Source organism: Alternaria viburni (assembly GCF_023758015.1).
Source record: "Alternaria viburni strain BMP 2772 chromosome Unknown scaffold_1, whole genome shotgun sequence".
Taxonomy (NCBI): Eukaryota; Fungi; Ascomycota; class Dothideomycetes; order Pleosporales; family Pleosporaceae; genus Alternaria; species Alternaria viburni.
In genome coordinates this window covers 17,590-38,661 of record NW_026055770.1, presented here as the reverse complement: position 1 = coordinate 38,661, position 21,072 = coordinate 17,590, and the positions used below count along the sequence as shown (strand labels likewise).

General features: G+C 54.3%; 12 protein-coding genes across 12 annotated transcripts; 7 read left to right on the top strand and 5 right to left on the bottom strand.

Annotated features, from left to right (window-relative positions):
- Positions 1-774: 774 nt before the first annotated feature.
- Positions 775-2,066, top strand: J4E79_000012 (uncharacterized protein; the record flags this gene model as incomplete). Its single annotated transcript, XM_049348931.1, has 5 exons — positions 775-829; positions 917-1,000; positions 1,240-1,479; positions 1,587-1,862; positions 1,912-2,066. The coding sequence occupies 5 exons, from the start codon at positions 775-777 to the stop codon at positions 2,064-2,066; spliced, it is 810 nt and encodes a 269-aa protein (XP_049215718.1).
- A 238-nt stretch (positions 2,067-2,304) lies between these two features.
- J4E79_000011 (uncharacterized protein) lies at positions 2,305-2,921 on the top strand (the record flags this gene model as incomplete). The annotated part of the gene is made up of 2 exons (XM_049348930.1): positions 2,305-2,525; positions 2,645-2,921. 2 exons carry the CDS (start codon positions 2,305-2,307, stop codon positions 2,919-2,921), a joined length of 498 nt encoding a protein of 165 aa, XP_049215717.1.
- A 2,417-nt stretch (positions 2,922-5,338) lies between these two features.
- On the bottom strand, positions 5,339-6,245 carry J4E79_000010 (uncharacterized protein; the record flags this gene model as incomplete). Its single annotated transcript, XM_049348929.1, has 2 exons — positions 5,339-5,780; positions 5,842-6,245. 2 exons carry the CDS (start codon positions 6,243-6,245, stop codon positions 5,339-5,341), a joined length of 846 nt encoding a protein of 281 aa, XP_049215716.1.
- Positions 6,246-7,069: 824 nt separating this feature from the next.
- Positions 7,070-8,143, top strand: J4E79_000009 (uncharacterized protein; the record flags this gene model as incomplete). The annotated part of the gene is made up of 1 exon (XM_049348928.1): positions 7,070-8,143. The coding sequence occupies one exon, from the start codon at positions 7,070-7,072 to the stop codon at positions 8,141-8,143; it is 1,074 nt and encodes a 357-aa protein (XP_049215715.1).
- A 605-nt stretch (positions 8,144-8,748) lies between these two features.
- J4E79_000008 (uncharacterized protein) lies at positions 8,749-11,340 on the bottom strand (the record flags this gene model as incomplete). The annotated part of the gene is made up of 2 exons (XM_049348927.1): positions 8,749-10,077; positions 10,129-11,340. 2 exons carry the CDS (start codon positions 11,338-11,340, stop codon positions 8,749-8,751), a joined length of 2,541 nt encoding a protein of 846 aa, XP_049215714.1.
- Positions 11,341-11,671: 331 nt separating this feature from the next.
- Positions 11,672-13,862, top strand: J4E79_000007 (uncharacterized protein; the record flags this gene model as incomplete). The annotated part of the gene is made up of 2 exons (XM_049348926.1): positions 11,672-12,084; positions 12,140-13,862. 2 exons carry the CDS (start codon positions 11,672-11,674, stop codon positions 13,860-13,862), a joined length of 2,136 nt encoding a protein of 711 aa, XP_049215713.1.
- Positions 13,863-13,994: 132 nt separating this feature from the next.
- Positions 13,995-14,424, bottom strand: J4E79_000006 (uncharacterized protein; the record flags this gene model as incomplete). The annotated part of the gene is made up of 2 exons (XM_049348925.1): positions 13,995-14,325; positions 14,384-14,424. The coding sequence occupies 2 exons, from the start codon at positions 14,422-14,424 to the stop codon at positions 13,995-13,997; spliced, it is 372 nt and encodes a 123-aa protein (XP_049215712.1).
- Positions 14,425-14,522: 98 nt separating this feature from the next.
- J4E79_000005 (uncharacterized protein) lies at positions 14,523-15,914 on the top strand (the record flags this gene model as incomplete). Its single annotated transcript, XM_049348924.1, has 1 exon — positions 14,523-15,914. One exon carries the CDS (start codon positions 14,523-14,525, stop codon positions 15,912-15,914), a length of 1,392 nt encoding a protein of 463 aa, XP_049215711.1.
- Positions 15,915-16,128: 214 nt separating this feature from the next.
- Positions 16,129-16,854, bottom strand: J4E79_000004 (uncharacterized protein; the record flags this gene model as incomplete). Its single annotated transcript, XM_049348923.1, has 1 exon — positions 16,129-16,854. One exon carries the CDS (start codon positions 16,852-16,854, stop codon positions 16,129-16,131), a length of 726 nt encoding a protein of 241 aa, XP_049215710.1.
- Positions 16,855-17,785: 931 nt separating this feature from the next.
- J4E79_000003 (uncharacterized protein) lies at positions 17,786-18,153 on the top strand (the record flags this gene model as incomplete). The annotated part of the gene is made up of 2 exons (XM_049348922.1): positions 17,786-17,989; positions 18,043-18,153. The coding sequence occupies 2 exons, from the start codon at positions 17,786-17,788 to the stop codon at positions 18,151-18,153; spliced, it is 315 nt and encodes a 104-aa protein (XP_049215709.1).
- Positions 18,154-18,572: 419 nt separating this feature from the next.
- J4E79_000002 (uncharacterized protein) lies at positions 18,573-19,620 on the bottom strand (the record flags this gene model as incomplete). The annotated part of the gene is made up of 2 exons (XM_049348921.1): positions 18,573-19,460; positions 19,561-19,620. 2 exons carry the CDS (start codon positions 19,618-19,620, stop codon positions 18,573-18,575), a joined length of 948 nt encoding a protein of 315 aa, XP_049215708.1.
- A 693-nt stretch (positions 19,621-20,313) lies between these two features.
- On the top strand, positions 20,314-20,836 carry J4E79_000001 (uncharacterized protein; the record flags this gene model as incomplete). Its single annotated transcript, XM_049348920.1, has 2 exons — positions 20,314-20,436; positions 20,501-20,836. 2 exons carry the CDS (start codon positions 20,314-20,316, stop codon positions 20,834-20,836), a joined length of 459 nt encoding a protein of 152 aa, XP_049215707.1.
- Between the last annotated feature and the right edge of the window lie 236 nt (positions 20,837-21,072).

Sequence of the window (21,072 nt, the reverse complement as noted above, 5' to 3'; positions counted from 1 at the left end):
CTAGTCCATGTCTGCTCTGCAACCCTTCGCTATTCTCCTCTAGTCACATCACGACCGTCGCAAGTCTGCCGCCGAACTGGCGCCATTGGCGGTGAGGCCTCATGAATCCCACTCGACCGTTTCGTCACCTCTCAGTGCAGCGTACCAAGCCCGTACCTCTCCGTCCCTCAAGTCGCTATTCTTTTCTCCTTCGCTGTCTAGCTCGGGATTGACATCACCTCGCATGTGTCCCCTAGACGGCCTCCGCCAACACTACTGAACTGACCCACTGGGTACCCATAGTTTGGGACAAGCTTTTGTAGATATTCCAACTCGCATGAAAATGTTATCAGATCCCTAGTATGGCCCTCCAGCAATGCACGTCGTCACATGAACTTGATATCTTTCTCCCAGACTACCATGTACTCATATTCGCAAACCGACTCTTCAATTTGTCACTCTCAGCATCCCGAGGTCATGTCAGGTAGAAACCACCTCGGCGAAGGTCGAATGAACTGCAAAAGCCAACCCCAATACTAAAAAATGGCATGGCATATGTTTTCATCACACTCGCAGCATTTGCATCAGCACAGTTCTGACATTTAATTTCTCAAACCCCTCGTGGCATAACAGAGACGCTGGTTGTCTCTGCATCGCATGTGCTTCAATGTCGCCTGGACCGTGCGCATAACATTACCCCACCACCCCACCTCAAAACCACCTTCACAAACACGTACGCCGCAGCCTTACCAATAGCCAAACAACGCTCAGGTCAAACAAGACAAGAAACACGCAATGCTCGTTATAGAGACACACAAAGATGTACCCACCAAGGCAGGTGGTGATATGAGTATGTTACTGCATGCCCAGGTGTGCCGTCCATGGGTGTCACGAGAAGGTTGTTACACGGAGGCTAATTTGTATGCTCGCCGTCCAGGGGTCTTCATCTTCCACCCTACTATTGCCAACTACCCGAAGGCCAAATTCCCGGCTGTCGTTGTATTCTCCGAAATATACCAAGGTACGTGCGTTTGGTTTGATTTGATTTGTCTTGAAGTTTTCCAAGTGCATTCGTGCGCTTTGACGACCTCGGGAGTAAGAATAGATGTAGCCGCCTGCTTGCACGACCCCAAATCTTCTATTCTATCTAGCTCACCACTTGAACCTTATCATTCATCTTTTTACTCCCCAAGGACCACCTATGTGTCCCCATCATCCGTCTATGCTACCTGTTTCATCTACTAATTGAGCTTTGACAAGTCACTGGGCCCGTTGCTCGCTTTGCTCGTCAAATAGCGTCCCGAGGATATATCGTCGCAGCACCGTCCTCATACCACGAATTTACTGGTCCCGAGCCTCTGGCGTATGACGGTCCGGGTACGGACGCTGGGAACGAATGGAAGATCACAAAGACAGTCGAAGCATATGACGAAGATGCCACGCTTTCCATTGACGCCCTGCTTGAACTGCCAACGTGTAATGGCCGTGTTGGCGCTACCGGTACGTTGCCGCCATCTTGTATCTTGTCCTTATTCAGTCCCATCTCCATTATACCCCTTTCCCACTCAACTTCAGCGTTCCCATCAATCCAGGCTAACCGTAAACAGGCATGTGTCTAGGCGGTCATCTAGCCTATCGTTGCGCTTTCGATCTCCGCATCTCCAGTGCAATTTGCTATTTCGCAACCGATATCCACAGCTCCACGTTGGGTAAGGGCAAAAAGGATGACTCACTCGCTCGCACCAAGGACATCAAAGGAGAACTGGTCATGATCTTTGGTAAGATGGATACTCATGTCCCAGCCGAGGGTAGGGATTTGATAAGACAGACGCTTCAAGAGGCTGGAGTAACATTTTCATTCTACGAACCAGCTTGGGCACAACGTGAGTTCTGTATCGGCGCGATTATGGAAACAACACTCATACGCTATAGACGCTTTCATTCGCGACGAACTTAGTAAGGGCCGGTACGATGCTGCGTTGGCGGGGATCTGCTTTGAGATGCTCAAGGAGCTTTTCGATCGGACGCTGCGAACTGACCTCGGGCCAAGGAGTGGTGGTGACGTCGAGGTCGAAGATATTTGTTAGAATGGATCGGGCAAACGGACGTGGCACACCATGTTGTGATGTTCCTGTCAGGGTACAAATTGATGGACGACGAGCCAATAAGCCAATGCGGAAGCCGGCGACGTGCCCACCCGCGCCAAGCCCGAATGCTGCTCTAAAAAACGGCTTGAAATCGCCATGTCGATGCCTTGAATCCCCATTGCCTGCCACCACACCCGAGTCTACCTGCAACGCACAACCCACCACCAAATCGCTCAACATGCCTCGTCAACGCTCTGGGACCGCTCCTCCTCGTCGCCCGCAGGTCCCAGCCGCGAAGCAAGCAACCACTGCCCGTGCGCCCGCTCCTTCGCGCCCTCATTCTACGGCGGCAGCTCCCCCACACGCACCAGCCAGCGCTCATGCGCCTCCCCAGCAACAGGCGCAAGCTCCCACGCCGCAGGGACCCGGTCTGTTTGGGCAAATGGCCAGCACTGCTGCGTAAGTAGATCCTGAGCACCCACCTTTGCGCTACCTGTTTGCCACTACGCGGATACTCTCTGCATCCCAACCCGGCCCAATGCACCAACATGCGTTTTCGTCGCTGACCTTCGCAACAGCGGTGTCGCAGTAGGTTCCTCTATCGGCCACGCTGTCGGAGGCTGGTTCGGAGGCGGTTCATCTGCCCCCGCCGAAGCTTCGCCTCAGAACACCGAGTTCTCTGCCCAGCACCAGCCCGCCGACACCGCATCCGCCCAAATGGCGCAGTCCGGTCCTTGCGCAAACGATGTTCAGACCTTTCGCAAATGTATGGATGAGAACCAAGGTAGTCTGACTATCTGTGGTTGGTACTTGGACCAGCTCAAGGCGTGTCAAGCGGCGGCTGGCCAGTACTAGTGGAACGGACAGGGTGGCAATGTACTGGTACAGCATAGATAGCGAACATGGCATATTTCTCCATCATGGTCAATCTCTAATATAGCATCAAATGGACAACGCAATTACCTTGGCTGATTCAACATACAGTCATCCTCCCCTGCACCGGTCCCCCTCAATATCCCCCTTCATCTCCGGAAACGTGTCAAAGAATCTTTCGTCTACCGACCAATACTTCAGATCCCCGTGGTATCGCTCAAACAGAGGACTGGGGTAGTGGTTTCCACTGCTATCATCGAGGAAGAAAGCGTCTTCAATGGGAAAAGGCCAGTCGAAGCGCAGATAGCGCGAGTAACAACATGAGAGATCGGTGTTTTGGAAGATCGTGGCATGGTTATTCAAGAGGCGGGAGCGGAGGGTGGGCCAGGCGAAGAAGTCAAGGGCGATGGGGTGGGCCGTGGATGACTGTGAGAAACTGATCGTAGTGTCAGACGGACGGACGGACAGACGAAGGAGTGAACTCGGCTCGCGTGGCATAAGGGAATGCATGCGGGTGGGTAGCTAGGTGAGAAGGTTACCTTGGACGGAGCCAGTCGGGTACTCTGTCTAATTCTTCTTTTCTTGCGTTCAGATAATACTACCGTACGCAGGTTAGCTTCCTGATTTGCATGCTTCATGCATGGTGAGCTGGCGTCGACGTACCTTGAGCAGTTTGAAGCTCTTATACGCCACAGCCAGCCTCTCTACATTGGGTAAATGAACAAACAGCAACTCGTCGACCTGTTTCAGAATAGTAAGCGCTGGACTTTTCTTCCATTCCAACGAGGCTAAGCTGTTCCAACCCTGCTTTATGCCAGCGTATAGAAGTCCTGCTTCTGCGATATCGACCGGCACTAGATTGTGGCAGGAAGATGAATACTTGTCAGAATTGCCTGAGTAACGACGATTGTAGGTAAAGACTTTGCCAAAGAGTTCGTTGCTCTTTTTCCAAATAGGGCAAATGGAGGATGAGGCTAGGGGGGTGGGGTTGTCTGGGTTGCCAATGTGGAGGATTGTTGGAGAGGGACAACGCCAGTTTGGGCCGAAAATCTGTAGGTAGTTCTGAGTCAGCCAGGGAAAGAAGGCGATGATTAACATACTTCTTCCATCATGGGCGCCCATGTTGCTGTAGCTGATGCATGGGCCCAGTGCTGGCCTCCTCCCTTTTCTTCTGCTGAGCTCTTGTGTACAGGCGGGAGAACGGGCTCCAAGCTAAGTGGTTGATTCGACCCCACAGGCGGCGGAAATAGATCTGGCATTACTGTCATACCATCAAGATCGAGCGAGCGCATTGTTTCAGAAGAACTATGGGTGGTGGGCTGGTCGATGGGCGCCGGCAGAGATGCAGGTGGTCTCGTCACACTGCTAGACGAGACAATGCTTGGCTTAGGCGATTGCTGCCCTAGCATCAAAAGTGAGTCAAGGGTCAGTGCTAGAGATTTATGCGTACCGGCACTCGTCGCAGCGAGAGGAGTGTCCTCATCGTCACCATCATCAGCGAGGTATGGTGGTACGATCGCCGCAGCGGTCTTGCTCGACACCCCAAGGTCCAGCCCCACCACACTCTTGACGCTATCGATGACATCCCTCAACTGCTCATTTTCCGCTCGTAGATTATCAATCTCGGAGAGCAGACTCGACGTAGCCCCGTTACGATCTTGATCGCGAAGTATCTGGATTGTTCGTTCCAATTCCGCGATGTGCGTTTTGGTCTTTTCTCGCAGTGAGCGTTGAGCTTCACGGTCAATAGCTCTTTTCCGTTCGCGACGCTCTTGTTCTCCTAGGCAGGAAGCACGTCGTTTTCGCTTGGCGACGGTTGCAACGGGTGGTTGAGTTAGGGGAGCCGCTGCATCGCTAGCTCGTCGGTTCACCATGGCAAGATATCGGGTATGATGTCAAAGCAGGGTATTCAGTTCTCTATTGGATCGTGCAGTTCAAGTTAGTAGAATGTCAACGTCTTTGAGTCAACAATCTTTCCGGACTAGATACTCCATTATAAACCGCTTTAGTAGCGCCTGCCTCGGGAGTTTCCTTTGACATCATGTCGAGCTAGCGCTACCCGAGCGCTGTCATGCGGGGAGAGGTGGGGTTATGGGGCGCATGTAGGATGCATGCGATGACTACCTCTTCCCACATACCTAGGTACTGTGCTTACTCTACCTGGCTTGGTTCAGCAGCCTCGTAAAATTTGGTGCGAAGCTATTGGCCGAGCACACCGTGTGCTAGGAAAAGCATCACCGAAGCTTGCCAACATATGCACGATGGGTAACATTCACCCACGTAGAATGAAGACTTGTTCAATTACCAGAACGAACCGATAGGTAAGAAAAACTAATTATACCAGAACAGTGCACGGGAGTTGACTATTCAAAATAGCAAGCTCCATATTGCAGTCACGTCTACAGCTTGGAAGGTCGCCAATTCGGTTTCCGCTTCTCTGCAAAAGCATTGAGCCCCTCTAGCGCATTATCCCCCGCGTTCAAGCCGTGGTTATACTGCTCAATCGTCAGTTGAGTAGCCCGCTCCACGCTCCCAGTTTCCCAAGCTTCCTTCAGCGCCGCTCGTGTGACAATTGCTGAATCGGGTGAAATGGCTGCGATTTCATTTGCCAGGTTCAACGCCTCTTCCACTACCGCGTCTTGGGATGGAGATATGCGATTGACGAGGTTAAGCTCTTTGGCTCGGTGTGCGGTAATGGATCGGCCTGTCAATGCCATCTCGGATGCGATGGGTAGGCCTACGTTGCGGACTAGACGTGGTGGGCCTCCTGCGCCGGCGAAGATGCCACGGAGAGCTTCTGGGAGACCAAAGGTTGCGTGAGGTGCCGCTACCACCATGTCGCTGTGAAGCCGCTGATTAGCAGCCTGTCTCGTTCTCAAAGTCATAGCGAAGCGCGACGTACCAGCCCAGAACAATCTCGAATCCTCCACCCAGCGCAAACCCATTGACAGCAGCGATAACCGGCTTCTTTCCCATCCTTCTGCTCAGCCCCCCAAACCCACTCACAGGGTGTCGCATCATACCAGGACTTGCTTTCAGCTCCCCGCTCCTTATCTTTCCGAGTTGAATGAGATCTTGCCCGGCGCAAAAGCTCTTCTTGCCTGCTCCTGTGACAATGGCAACGCGGAGGTTGGGCTCGTGGTCGAACCAATCGAATACTTGGCCCATTTCAAGGTGTCCTTCGAACGGTATGGAGTTCATTTGTCTTTCGCGGTTGATTGTAACGAGGAGGACATAGTCGGCTGGATAAGAGAGGACGACGTGGGAGGTGGGAGGTGGCGTTGTTTGGCAGTTGACGGATGTCATGTTGGGCAGGGCCGGGCAGGACGGACGAGACGGTCACTATCTAGGTATGAACCGTTTGTGTGAGGCCACATTTGCGACTGCTTTCGCTAGAAGTATTCAAAGGTATAGACAGCCCAAGTTTCTGAGAGAAGCTACCTAATTGCCGATAGAACGAAGATGGGTAAGCCTGCGAGTGCTGGAGCCGAGGTGTCTTCCCCGCACGACGCTAATTCGGTAATGTTTGGCTCGTCTGTCACCAGTGTGCCCATGTCGCTCGGTTCAGTGCCTCGACAATTGTGCCAACAGCTTCAAATCACATTGCGATTGATACCTCTTCTACCATCTCCTTTTTCGCCAGCGGCAGGGTCGTTTTCAAGACGCTGTCAGCATCCACACGTAAGCACGCGCGACGTGCCTAGGTTTGCTACTGAAAGTTGTCGCTGATTCGATGGCATAGAGATTGTCATTGCAGGAGGACCGATATTGCGGATACGATATATATTGGGCCGAAAATAACCCGGTGGTCGGAGGATGCTAGTGTATGACAATTGGGTCGGTTCCCTAGTTATTGCCAGCACTTTTTTGGAACCCCCTGCATGCAGACAGTGGGGTCTAGTTTCATCACCTTGTCTGCAGCGAGATTGTCCGCGTCATAGGTAGGCTCTAAGCGTCCGGCGGTCTGAGGCTTGCAGAAGTCAAAGCGTCTAGCATTTAAGGCAGCAAACATTACTACTTAAGTAGCGTAGCGTAGCTGTGCAAGCAACAACAATCAACCTTTATCTTTATTATTCTGCACTCGAGTCTTCTCTACATTATCATTGTATCTTTCATCTCAGAAACCAACCATGGCTCCAAGTCGTAAAACGAGCAGGAAGCCACGCGCCAAGCAACCGCGTCGGACTGTTGCCTCAACGCGTTCCCCGACAGCTCCCCCTCTTATACGTGTCCAACGTAAACTCGGCGACAAGACACCCCGAACGCAAAAACGCTATCTCGCCAAGGTTCTGAAGTCCATCCGTTCCTCGATGCCTCCTACGCCTGACGTACGTAGAGGTCCAATCCCTGATATCAGAGCCCGACTCGACAAGCTCCGCAAAGACAACGAACCGATCTATCACGACCTTGCCGCCACATCCTCCGGAGTCAAATCGAAAGTGCACCCCGACCGAGAGTATGTCATGCGCCAGTCAAACCCCAAGACGCTCCTGAAGCACCTCTCTGCCGGCCGAATTGCCGTTGGTCACAACGGATGCTGGATACCGAAGGAGGCTTCAACCCCCGCAGACCCATTCGGGGAGCGACACAGATATGGGCAGGTCAGCATCACAGCAGGTGGTATGACCCGGAGATTCCAATTCAATCTCCTCGTCTTGAAGGTCATTGGATTTGAGGATTTGATGTGGAACAAGGACGTGCAGGCGTCCCACTTGTGTGGGCACAGTTCGTGCGACAATCCCTTGCACTTCGTGTGCGAGTTGCGTTGCTTCAACATGCAACGGATATTGTGTCCGGGTAGCTGCCAATCAGACGCTGGCGATTACATTTGCGATCATGGCCCAGAAGGCTTGCAATGCTTCGGGCATTTGAACTGCCCAAGTACCTGCGAAGTCGGCCGAGTTATGCAGGAGAAATTGTACAAGGTTTTCGACGACGAACAGCGCCGCCTGGCGACGGAAAGAGCGAAGACGGCGAGGAAGAGAGCAGAGAAGCGTATCGCTGAGGAGGCAGAAGAGCAACTCAAAGCCGAGCGCAAAGAGGAGGACGACCGAGTCAAGGCGGCAGCGAAGGCGGCACTGTATGCAGCCAGGGATGCTCAAAAACAGAAGGACAAGCCAGCCAGGAATGCGCAACAAAAGACGAACAAGCGAACCAAGGTGGCGAAGAAGGGGGCGGACAAGGTAGCCGTGAAGAACAGGTAGACACGATAAGTGGTAACACATGAGCGCCGGTGTGTGATGGAATTTGAGAGAATGACGAGCGCACCTTGATACAATATCGAACTGCATCGATTGATGCAGACGCAATCAGACAGGTAGCCTTAGTTCACGTAGAATCAAGAAAATTGGAGTGTACTTTGGTTGTTGGAATCGAACATTGCTGTGCGTTACATTGAAGCTTTGCACTGTCTCTTATCATGTGTGCGTTCTTCCCCGCACGTCACGACCGTGAGCCTTGGGTGGTGGGCTAAGCAGCTAACCTAATGGGTTACATCAGTACCTAGGTACCGTGGTTGTTAGCAGAGCATGTACGAATGGGGCAGGAGTGAACATTGGATCGTTTTATTATTTGTCGCGTGCTCAACAACCGCCACAGGCTATCACATTGACCTGAAGGCGCTACCACGCTGCTGCGCGGTAAACCATGCAGACCCGGCAGATCTGTTGCACGCTTCATTGGTGTGCATATCGTGACATTTTTACTCAGTCGTACATGCTGTAGTAGAGCTCTGAGGTGACGTGCATAAAGCGGCTAGGATAGAGGCCGGTTCGTCACTTTCGGCCTGGCCCATTTACTTCATACTTCTTCAATTCTCCATGCGCTGATAGAACAGGATGTAGGCCACCTTGTTGTCGCGCACATTCTCGCTGGGCAGTGGCGTCCTCTTGCCCGGTGAGATGGGGGTTGTCGTGCCATTGACAGCACCAGTCCATTTCTTGATGCTATCCTTTTGCTTCTCGGCTCCACTGACTTGGTTCCAGCCTCCTTTGTCCGTCCCTTGCTCATCCAGGTCAATCCGGGCAAAGTAGTTCTTGCTCATCCCCATATCGCTCTGGTGTTGCTCGAGTCCGGCCGCGAGGACCTTGGGATCCTCTTCAGCGCCGCCTTCAGCGACATCCTCGGCGCGGATGCGGCGGATGATGGTATCGTCCATTCGGATCCATTCCTTGCCCTCCTGGCGCCGGAGGTCGACGGTGTAGTGGCCACCACTTGCGTTCTTACCGTGGTGGTACACGACCCCAATGAGGCGATAACGCGGGAAGCATCCTTGGATGTGGTAGCTGCTTCGTTTATGCGGGGGAAAAACCTCTTTCGGTAGCTCCAACTCCAAGGGGTACCCAATCTTCTTCCAAATCTTTTGTGGTCCCTTTTCGTCGTAGTGAAAACGCTTCAGGTGAAGAATGAGGACTGGTGGGAGGGTCTCAATATGCACTTGTTTGGTGGAAGCTTTGGAACCCCGAGCCGCACCATCCAACGTCTCGAGACGCGTAAGATTCTTGAGAGCATCAGAGATGTTGTTAGTGTTGGGCTCACCGATATCGAGCTGGAGGGGTTGGTACGGCTCAAGTGTGACCGAGGCCTTCTCGCCTGGCCTCTTGTATTCCGACCGCAGCTTGCCACCGAAGATCTTGGTGATGGGACTTTCAACATCAATCGCCCCAGAATTTTGTGTAATAGAAGTTTTTTGCTTGTGCCCAACCTCTTCCCAACCACCATCAATGGAGCCTGATCGTGCGGTCCCGGGGGATGCGACGGCGTCTGCGGACTGGCTCTGCTTGCCACTCTTGATGATGTGGACGCACTCGTCGTGCAGTCCAGCAAGCAAGAAGCCCAGAAACTCCTCGGCGTCTTCTTGCTGACCCCTCTTCATATTGTCGAATCGAGGTAGACGCTTTATGACGTCGTATACGTACTCTGGTGTGAGCGGGTCGCCGTACTGCTCGAGCTCGTTGCCTTTTAGCCGAAGACGGAGTTGGTCGACGGTGTCGGCAGAGTCGATGAGTCGGAAGTCGCGCAGGAACATGATCATGGCATCCACGAGAGGAGTTTCGGACTTGAAGCTGTGCGCAGCGCGCTTTGCCACCTGATCAAGGAAGTCGTAAAAGGGAACGCAGAACAGTAGTACTTGGAGAATCTGCAAGACAAGTCAGCGTGGCACAGAGTAGAGTAGCGGGTTAGGTCGCACCGAGTTCATGTAGCACAAGTTGCCCGTGTTTACAAGCCCTCGAGGCTCGATAAAGGAAGCCTTTGTCTCGGCGTCAACTGAGAAAGACGCCAGAACGTGTGCAAGCGTGGTGTTGCTAGGTACTACAGGGCCGTTGGAAATAGCCAAGGTATTGTTGGGAGAGGGAGCTGGCTGCGCGACGGCGGGAGTGTTCTTTGCCCTCAACAGCTCTGCCCAGGATTTTGGTGCTGCCGGCCGAGGCGGAGATGCCTTTGGAGTCTCTTCGGAGTTTGGGCCTGTGTGGGGTGTTGTTGCTGTAGTGTCTCCATTCTGGGTGTGTTCCTGATGAGTGCCGGCGGGCGATTTAACCGACTGTTGCGTCATCGAAGGTGCACTGGGAGCCTGTATTGGTTTGACAGGAACGCGGGGCACGGCTGGGATCGTGGGGTTGCGGGCGTGTTGCTTGACAGTGGCTGAAGGCTGGGCTGGCGATTGTACGGGCAATGGTGTTGCAGCAGACGGCGGGGCAGATTGCGCCAGATCGACTTCCGAAGGCGGGTGTGAGGTGGACGGAGTATCGACATCAGCGTCAGAGGGTGCCGGTATGGTAGAAGCCTGCGAGTCGTCGGGCTCCTCGGACGGGGTCAGCTGGCCGTGGGTGCCTTGGTCGAGGTACGTGGCGTCACGCGAGGGTAGGGCCAGAGCCTGGTCCTCGATGTGAACGGGAGCCCTGCGCCTTCGCCGGCGGGGTGTCGCGCGTGGCGGGAAGACGGAGTCGGGGGCGGACAGCCAGGGCAGAGGCGGGTAGAAAGGCCTGAATGTGACGGAATGGGGCGAGGGCGGCGGGGCGTCGACAGTCATGGCAGCGGGCGAGTGCGGCGCCGGCGTGGGCATGCGCGGGGGAAGCGTGTGCAGCTGCGAAGAGACGACGACGGGCGAGGCATGGGGTTGAGGCTGGAACGGGCGCGGAGGCATGGCGTACTGGAGCGGCGGCTGCTGGTAAGAGTACCACGGCGGCGGCTGCTGGGCATAGGCGTGGAGAGGGCCATGGTGCGGTGCCTGCTGGTGGTGCTGGTGGTGCTGGTGGTGATGTTGCTGGTGGTGGTGTTGCTGGTGGTGGTAGGGCGCGGCATAGGGATTGTGGTGGACGGGCGAGTGTGTCTGGGGCGGCATCGCGTGGTGGTAGTACTGCTGCTCGTGCCTTCTGCTGCCAGGCAGGTACGGGCCGGGCATCGTGGGCGCTGGAGGCCGTGTTGCCTCGACCAGTCGAGGGGAGTGTCTAGTGGGACTGCGGGGTCATGGTATCAGGACGACTAGAGGTCGGGGTGGATTGCTGTTGGGGTCGGAATCGATGAGGTTGTACAAGAAGCCGCGCCAACGTGATCCGAAAGGGCAATCGCAGCCGTCTGTGCGGAGACGCTGTCGTCAGAGCACCATCGCCACTCGGTCTTGCGACTCTCGTCGTCTCCAAGCCACCTCTTGGGGACGCCAACCCTCGCAGCTACATACCACCGCACTCGCATTATTCGCCCTTGTCCTGCTCGTGAACCCTTAGCTGGGCGTCATGTCCAGCAATCCGCCCACCGCCGCCGCCTCGTCCAAGGCCTCCGCTCCCTCGGGGCCCGCTTCACCCGCCCAGACGCAGACGCCCTCCGCCAGCACCAGCAGCTTCTCCACGCAGCCGCGGGGTAGTGGCGCGCCCGCGCGGTCATTGCCGACTCCCCGCAACTCGCAGCAGCAGAAGAAACAGCACAAGGCGTCGAAGCGCTTCAGGCAGACGGACGAGGATGCCATTGCCGAGTCTCTCGCCATGCGTCCCTTCCAGAACCGCAAGGGCCAGACGTCCATTACCCACCTCATGAACTTCAGCTTGCCGCCCCGCCCAACCAACCATGCCGCCCATGGCCACGCAAGGAGCTATCGGCGCAACCCGACGTGGGGCCTTGGCTCGGGCTACCACGCCGTAGACAAGGCAAGGTGAGAGTCCCAGCGGGAGCAGCACCGTGGCGACCATTCCGCTAACACCATGCAGATACGTGCACGCCAACTACCGCTTCATCGTAGACCCCCGCGGCGACTACCGCGCCCAAAGTGTCGATGCGGATGTCCACCTCGACTGGAACAACGTCCTGCAGATCCTGGCTTCCGAGCTTTCACAAGACGCCTCGTGTCCCATCTGCCTTGGCACACCCCTAGCCCCCAGGATGGCGAGGTGTGGCCACATCTTCTGTCTCCCATGTCTCATCCGCTACATGCATTCCGAAGACGACGCCAAGGCCCGAGACAAGCGGGCGCGTTCGAGCAAATGCCCGCTGTGCTTCGACACCATATACGCCTCTGAAACGAGGCCAGTGCGTTGGTACACAGGCCAGGAGGGCGAGCCTCCCCGCGAGGGAGGCGATGTAGTTCTCCGCTTGGCTGTCAGATCCGCGGGAAGCACCCTGGCTATGCCCCGCGATGGCGCCTACGCTATGACCAAAGACGAAGATATCCCCTGGTATCATGCCGCCGAGGTGACCGACTATGCCCGCATAATGCGCGGCGGTGAGGACTACATGCTGGACCAACATGATCAAGAGATTGTGAAGCTGGAGCACCAAGGCAAAGAGGATGAAGTCATGTTTGCCGAAGACAGCATGGAATGGACCAACAAGGCGATACGGAATATCCGAGAGGCCAAGGAGAAACTTAGAGGAATCGGAAACCCCCCAGACGAGGCCTGCAAGCCCGCGGAACCCAAGATGAAGAGAGCGCCCATGGTATTCAACGAGACGACGGCGCCAGACATGAACACTGTACAGGACCATTCCCAGGTCGGGACTGCTTATGGCAAGGACAGGGCCATGTCTGTCTCTTCGCACTCTTCAGCAGCAAGCCACGGCATGTCTCTGACGCTTGCAGAGCTTCGCAATCGACAGCACCACGAGCACCACCAGACGCCCGCGGAATATTTCTTCTACCAAGCACTATTGCATTACTACTTATCTCCGTTAGACATCCGCATTTTGAAAGCGGCTTTCGGAAATTTCGCCTCGTTCCCCTCAACGATCCTTCCCCGTGTCGAGCACGTATCTACGGGACACGTAGTCGATGACGAATTGCGCAAGCGCACAAAATACCTGGCGCATCTACCACACGGCTGTGAGGTTGCTTTCCTTGAATGTGATTGGACCGATACTGTTGCCCCAGAAGTCCTGGACCGCTTCCGACCCGATATTGAGAGGAGGCGAAAGAGGCATGTTGAGAAAGAGAGCAAAGAAGAGAAGGCACGACAGCGTGCGGAAAAGGCCGAGTACGCCGAGTTTGCATCTGCGCGCAGAAGGCGTCCAAGCATGACGGAGAGATTCTCCGCCGACGACTTCCAGCCTCTAGCATCAGGCAGCATGCCGGACGCGCAGCCCGTCATGGATGGAGACAACTCTTCGACGTCGCCACCCTGGCCACGGCGGCGTGGCGATGGCTTCGCTCCGCTGGCTTCTCCTTCGTCAAGCCCGTCAGCGCCACGGACCGTATGGGGTACGGCGATAGTGGCAGGCGCGTCTCCAGTGTTTGGGCCGCAGGATCATCATGATGGCGACGATGGATGGCTGCAGGGCTGGGAGAAGGATTTGCTTGCCGAGGAGGACATGCTTGCCCGAGCGCAAGCCATGTCTTTAGAAGGAGGCGAGGAAGGTGCGAAGAAGCCGGCCGGCGGAAAGAAGAAGAAGGGCAAAAAGATCACGTTGATGAGTACGAATGTGCGGAGGGGAGCGTAGTTAGTATCGTTAGCATCACCGAGTCGCTTGGCGCGAAAGGGAGCAATGAAGATGTCAAGATAGGCTCAAGACTAGGCCGCCACTCATCGTCAGCCATGCAAGTGCTGTGCCCACCGCCTCGCGTCGCCTGCCCTAGGTCAAACAAGCGCCGCACCCAGCTGTGCCACCCATCTGAATCGGCGGTCTCGAGTCGCCCGTCTGCGCGACGCTCCCGGCGTGTCCACGGCCCCGCGCTTGACTACCAGGCCCGGGTCCAGCACGACCGCGACCATGCATGCCGCCCTGGTAGCTGCCTCGTGCCGGTGCCGTGACGGGAGGACGATGCGTCGAGTTGTCGATGCCTGGTGCGCGGTAGGGGGAGCCTCGTGCGGCGGCCCACGTATCGAGGGAGAAGAGCGTAGTGAGGTAGAGGGCGAGGAAGGCCAAGAGCGTGCCGGTGGGCGTCGCAGGCGACGCCGTGGGCCTGGACGGGGTTGTCAGTTTTGTCTGCGAGCAAGGAAGGGGGCGGTGGCTAGGCATACCTGTGCGCGTCCATATTGTGAGGCGCTTGTACCACTGTCATGGTGGGAAAGAGACATCGCAGTTAAGTCCGCAAGCCGCGGTGCGACAGGGGTGGGCGCGCCAAGACAGGCCGAAAAGTTGCAACCTTCAAGTAGCAACATGCTACCTACCGACCGGTTCACATTTTCCCGCGACCGCACCCGCTACCCGAGAGCACGTTGCGCCATCTTTGTCCACGACATCGTGACTTCGAAGGGCTCCAGCTCAAGTCCAAGACTGACCATGGCCGTGCGTCAGCCTCCACATGACAACGTCAGTCCTGCCAAGAAACGCAAACGCGACACCCAAGAGCAACAAATAGATGACGTTGATACTTCTAAACCTACCGCTCTTTTCGCACCAACCAAAGGTCGCGACTGGACCGTCACCATCGCTTTGCCCGGAAGCTGGACTCTCAATGCCAAGAAGCCCGATCACAAGACTATCCAAGTCGGACGAATCGCACGCGCAGCCGCCATCTACTGTGTCGATGAAATCGTCGTATTCGATGAAGATCCGACCAATGTCGATCCCAGAGTCGTTGATCCAAAATACATCCGCAGAGGACGGTCCAAGCAACAAGTCCTCGACTCTATCCTGGAGCACGATGAGGCATGGCAGAGCCCAGACCAGTTCCTTTGCCATTTATTGTCTTATGCCGAATGCCCACCTCATCTACGATACGACGCTGAGGATCCCCGATTGAGCATCTTCAAGGAACATCAGAATCTCAAATGGGTTGGTAATCTCCCAAGTATGGATATGCCGCACCATCTTCGAAGCCACGAGTGGTGTCGGTACCGCGAGGGTGTCTTTGTCGGCCCAGCCCATTTGCCCGCATCATTGATACCCAAGAACAACAGCTCAGGGACATCTCTGTCTCATGACTCAGAGTATGCATACGTCAAATGCGGTCTGCCGCATCCCATCCGCGTCCCTGTCCCCAAAGAAGCCCCTCCTGAGCAAGGCATGCGCACAACCGTTCGCTTCACCAACGCCGATGCACCTCCCAACTGGCCCCACCTATCTCAGCAGGAATGTAATCGACTAGATGCTACGGCATGCGCGGCCAGTCTTCCACGTGAGGAAGGCGGCTACTACTGGGGTTACACGGTCCGACGCGCTCCATCACTCAGCGCCGTCTTCTCCGATTGCGAATACCCAGATGGCTATGACATGTCTATAGGAACATCGGAACGCGGCCAGTCCGTCTATTCACTATTTACTGACACCAGCAATGAGTCTGCTACGTTTGCAGCCAAAGCCAAAGCTCACAAACCCTTTAAACACCTCCTTATTGTGTTCGGAGGCCAGGCGGGCATAGAACCGGCTATTGCCAACGACCCGGTTCTCGCGGCAAGGGGATTGGGCAAATCGACGGCTAGCGAGCTTTTCGATGCTTGGGTTAATTTGGTTCCGGGACAGGGCAGCAGGACAATTAGAACAGAGGAGGCTGTTGTCATCGGACTTGCGGCGCTGAAGCCTTGGATGGACAGAACGATGCAGGTATAGAGGCATGATCAACCAGGCTCTCGGCCTAGTGCTGGGTGTTCGACATGCGATTGCCTCATGCTCGATGGGTCTCACAACAAACGCTCTCCTCTACAAAACAGCACTTGAACATTATTAGCTGTACTGGATCTATGAAGCCGTCTTGATCCTCCATGCATCCTCGATTCCGACACCCAGTCAAGTCAGTATGTGCTCGTCACGGCCCTTTCCAGCCTCATAGTGTACCCTCGCCCAAGCATCTCTTGAGAGGAAACTCGTCGCCTGTACAAAGACTGATAACACCATCAACCCATTCCATATTGTCAAACTGCTTTGACTCGAACGAGTCAGCCTGGTAGTCGGATAACTCTCCATCACCACCGATGGTACCCGTCCAGACACTTCCACTCGCACGGTTGGTCCAAGGGTTACTGACAAAAGCGCCATACTTGTCCTTGGGGACCTCGGCGGTGAAGGTTTGCGTCTGAGTCGTTTGCCACGTCTGGCTGTAGTCGATTGACATGGAGACTTGGAGGAAGTCCTTGACTAGTGTCAAAGTGCTGCTCGCCCCAACCGAAATGCTGTTACTAACGGAGAAACCCGAGGCGACGGAGATAGTAGTCGGTGCGCCCTTGGTGACTTGGCTCATCTGAACATCCCAGCCCAAGAAACGAGAGTTGGGGTTCGGAATGATAATGCTGGTGTCGCGTTTCAAGTGCTGCTTGTCTGGTGTTTTGGTCTCGTTGCCGGAGAAGTGAATCTCAGCAAGGTAGGCAGGCTTCGGAGGTACATCACTGGCCTTGCGTGCAGCTTCCAGCTCTTCAAAGGCAGATCGTTTCATAACGGTGAAGTGGCCTTTGCCGTGGAGGATAACGTCATCCAGTCCGATTTTGACGGGTGCGGGAGCAGCCGCGACGAGAGCGGCGCCAAAAATGAGGGTGATGAAGGAAGTGGAGTGCATTATAGCGAGTACATATATGAGGTGAAACGAATGTGTAGAACTTTACGAAAAGAGTGACAGGGCAGGTAAGGTGGTGAGAAGAATTCATGATCAGGGAGGCGTGCTCTACTTATCGTCAAGAAATGCGAGCAAGTTAGCACCGCATTGGCAGCGTCGGCTGTATGACTGATCGTAACATGGGTTCTGAGACGCAATTTTAACATTCCAGCTATCTTGGTAAACAGGTACGTCAATACATTTCTTGGCAGGGATTTATGAAGGATCAATAGTGGTGGAGTATACGAACCTAGGTAACGTGTTCAGGTGCGCGGCTGATTGGTTTCATGGTTGTCCGGTGATTTGCTGTCTCGAAGTACGAATAGTTCTTCCATGCCTACCCAAAGGCTCGCCGTAGGATTACTTATTCTGAGTGGGTCTCGCTAGGCGCAACATGAGTCGAGTGGCTCCTCGAGTATCACTGTAACAAAAGCACGCCCGCATCGTTCTTTCGGGCCGAAGCGCATGAAGTGCAAACCCTTTCCGGGTTCTCGGCATCTACCCTTAATAATACAAGGCATAGAATTCCCGACTTCTAATAGGACACCGCTCTAATAGTGCACTCGGTTCACCTGCCGAGGGAATGTGGGATTGGGGCATTGCTGTGCGGTCCCTCGATACCGCGGTGGCTCAACCACGTTTCAAAACCTTGGAAGAAGGGGCGCGCTCGCCACAATTGCGCCGAGAATGGACAAAGGACAATTGTAGTGATGGCCATGAAAGCATGAACGAGGATCCGTTCTATCATCAGTTCTTACTTATTTATCTTGTTTCCACATCCGGTTCTGAGCAGTACCCAACTTCCGCTCTTTAATCCTTTGGTGCACCTGGCTTTTACAGTCAATTCTGTCGTTACCTTCGCTCTGTCTGAGCTATTTCGAAACCTGAAGCCGTCATGCATTTCTCAGTCGTCCTCTCCGCACTTCCCATCCTCGTGGGCTCCTTCGTCAACGCCGACCTCCACAGGGAAGGTCTTTGTGTCGATGAAGTCGGCGGACAATACGTGTACAACGCCGACGCAACAACAAAGGCATGCGACGCATATCTGAATCGCAACACTGGCGACCAGCAATGGGATACATGTGCCGATTGCAAGATGGTGAGACATACAAGAATCCCTCCATGAACCCTTCGCATGCTAACATTGTGCAGACCGAAGTCGGCAAGCTCAACCTTTGTCAATCGCTAGGGAATCACATCGGTGGTGATGAGTTGAACTATTACTGCAAGGAGAATGGCGCTGGCAATTCATTAGCCTCATAAGCTGCGGACAAGGAAGAATAGCTTTCGTGAACAGCAGTGACTTTGCTGTCGTCGTGTTGCGTCAGAGGTCGATGTATACCGTCCTGCAAAGTTTTACCAACCACGATTAATTTAATTCGATAACAAAAGGCTTATGACACGGACGTACTATTTTGCATGGGCTCATATGCTCATCTCCATCGTAGCGTTATGTTTCAAATGTCCTAGCTTACCTGCAATGACTACAAACTAAAGTGCGAATTGCTAAACATCTAGTCCGCTGGTGTTCTATAACGCAATGTTACAGCAGCTACAGTGACCGATAGGAAAACGCTTCGGTGATGAAAAGCGATGAGACAGCAACTATTGCCTTGGAACGAGCTCACTAAATTCACTAACCGTAGCGAGAAAGATGAACGGAAATCGGATCTATCAGTTGTCTAGATCATGGACTTAGACGCGATTTTGACGACACTGAAGTTCCAGCGCGGAAAATGTACACGGATGCTTTTGCTGTTATAGATAGTGACCTCGTTAATTGTAAGACCAACGAGATTCCCAACAGTCTTTCCTATATGTCTGTAATCGGAAGGAAATATCTCGACCTCGTCGCCGTATTTGAGCTTATGTGAATTGTCATCGATGAATGTGACGTTTTCTGGTGAGGTAGAAGTGCCAAGAGTTCGTTGTGCTATAGTATTTCCATCCAGCGTTTTGAGCATTGGCATTCTCTTCCTTTTCTTTTCTAGTTGTGCCACAAATCTCTCTACCCACGAAAATACTCTCGGATACGTCTCAGCGTTGAAGTAACGCGCGGGAAGACTGTCCTTTATAGTGGGCTCCGACATCAACCACTTGAACGGCCACACACAATCAATATCTGCTAGCGAGGGTTCTTGTGTGTTCAAAGTCCACGCCCTGCCATCGGCGAGGAAAGTAGACTCTAATATGTTAAAAGCGAGCTGCAAATGCTGCGTGCCATCGGGCCGCCCTATCTCTATATCATCGGCGGTGAAGCGCCTTCCCATGAGCTTCTGACGATCATCTACAAAGGCTTCATTCGATAGGAAGCTTGTCTCCTGCCAGTATGGTATCATCCTCACGGCGTTGGCGAAGATGCCGCCGTCGATTGTCCAGTTTTCGAAGAGCTTTCTGATACCAACATCCATTGGCGTGGAAGGTGAGAGAGCGCTGTTGGGGTACAGAGACTCTAGCTTGGAGATGATGAATCGAGAATCGCAGTATATGTCCTTTCCGATGATCACGACGGGTATCTTTCTGTAGCCGACGCCCAGCAGTTCAAGGTCTTCACGCGGCATGAATGCCGGCTGGATCTAGATGACTTCTTAGCTGACGCAACTGAAAGAGACGGAAATGATGTACACATTCATCATAGGGTATACCGCGAAGCCATAGATACCATAATACCCGGTGCGAGAAGATGGAGCCTTCGTAATGGAGCACGATTGGCTTGTCGAGAGAGACCATGGTTGTTGAATGGTATTTGTTCGAACAGCGTGGAATGTTGTTGCAGACGCGTAGTGACGTGGAATATATCTTGAACAACGGTAGGGCGGAACGTCTTTCCATTACCCCACCCCATGACGTGAGGCGCGGCGCATCTCCGTAGCTATCGAGCAACGGGAATCTTTGAATGCCACGGGATGTACAAGCGAGCGTCTGGCCGTGATCGTTGCAGTATTAGCGTCATGACGACGGTCGAGCAAGCTGCCGTACAATACCAATCTCGCATTGGGGAGGTGCTGCGATACAGGCTAGTTGGCATGCTTTTCGAATGGCCCATCGCAAATGATACCGACACCTCCAAAGCGACAAAGCATCAATCTTTCGACGTGCCACCTGGGATTATGCTCCGTTGTTCTGTGTGCTGCCACCATTGTTATCCCACGCCAAGCGTTACCGACCTGCGCGCACGCCCGGGTGCTGCAAGCACTGCAAGGGTGGCTTAAAGCAACCCCGCATCCCCCACACCACTCCGGAAGAGACATTATCCTGCACGCATCGAAACGCGCTGCGGCCGGCGATAGATGCGTGTCCGATAGAACGTTAGTCGAGTACGGCGACGACGCGCCTGCACACGTCAGTTCCGCTGGGTCGACTCGTCTTCGCAGCTTGACTTTTGTCTTGCCTTTTCCGCCACGACTTGAACCAACGCCAGCTATGCCACACAAGCTCGACATCTTAGTCGTGGGCGCTGGGCTCTCTGGACTCGCCGCAGCGATACAATGTGCCTTGTCAGGACACTCGGTGACGGTATTGGAGGGCGCAAGGGAGCTGGCTGAAGTATGTGCTCACGTCTACGACACCAGATGGTTGCAATCGGTGTCTATACTAACCAGCATTCCAGATAGGCGCAGGCCTTCAACTTACACCTAATGCTACACGTCTCCTTCTGAACTGGTCTGTTTACGACACTATCCGCGATCGTGTCTGCGAGCCCATCGCACTGACTGTCCACAACTATCGCGGCAAGATACTTGCGCACGAGGCAGAGTTCGATGCGAACATCCGCCGCAAGTACGAAGCGCCATTCTCCGACTGCCATCGCGTAGATCTGCAGCAGGCCATGGTCAAGCGAGCGCAAGAACTGGGCGTGATCGTAGTACTGAACGCAAAAGTAACGACTATAAATCCGGGCTCGTTCACCGGCGATAGGGCGCGCGTGACAACCTCGGAGGGCTAGAACTAGGGCGCCGATCTTATAGTCACTCTTCCAGGACGGAACGAACCCCTAACCACCTACAGGAGATCTAGCATATCGCATCGTGCTTCAACTTGATCAGGCCAGCGGATTGAGGCGGAGAAAAATGGTGCGATAACCCGCATATTAGTCCTAGGCGGGCTCTTACGCACACGCTATAGCATACAGCATGCGCGGCGGTGACATGTATAACCTAGTCTCGCTCTTTTCTAATAATC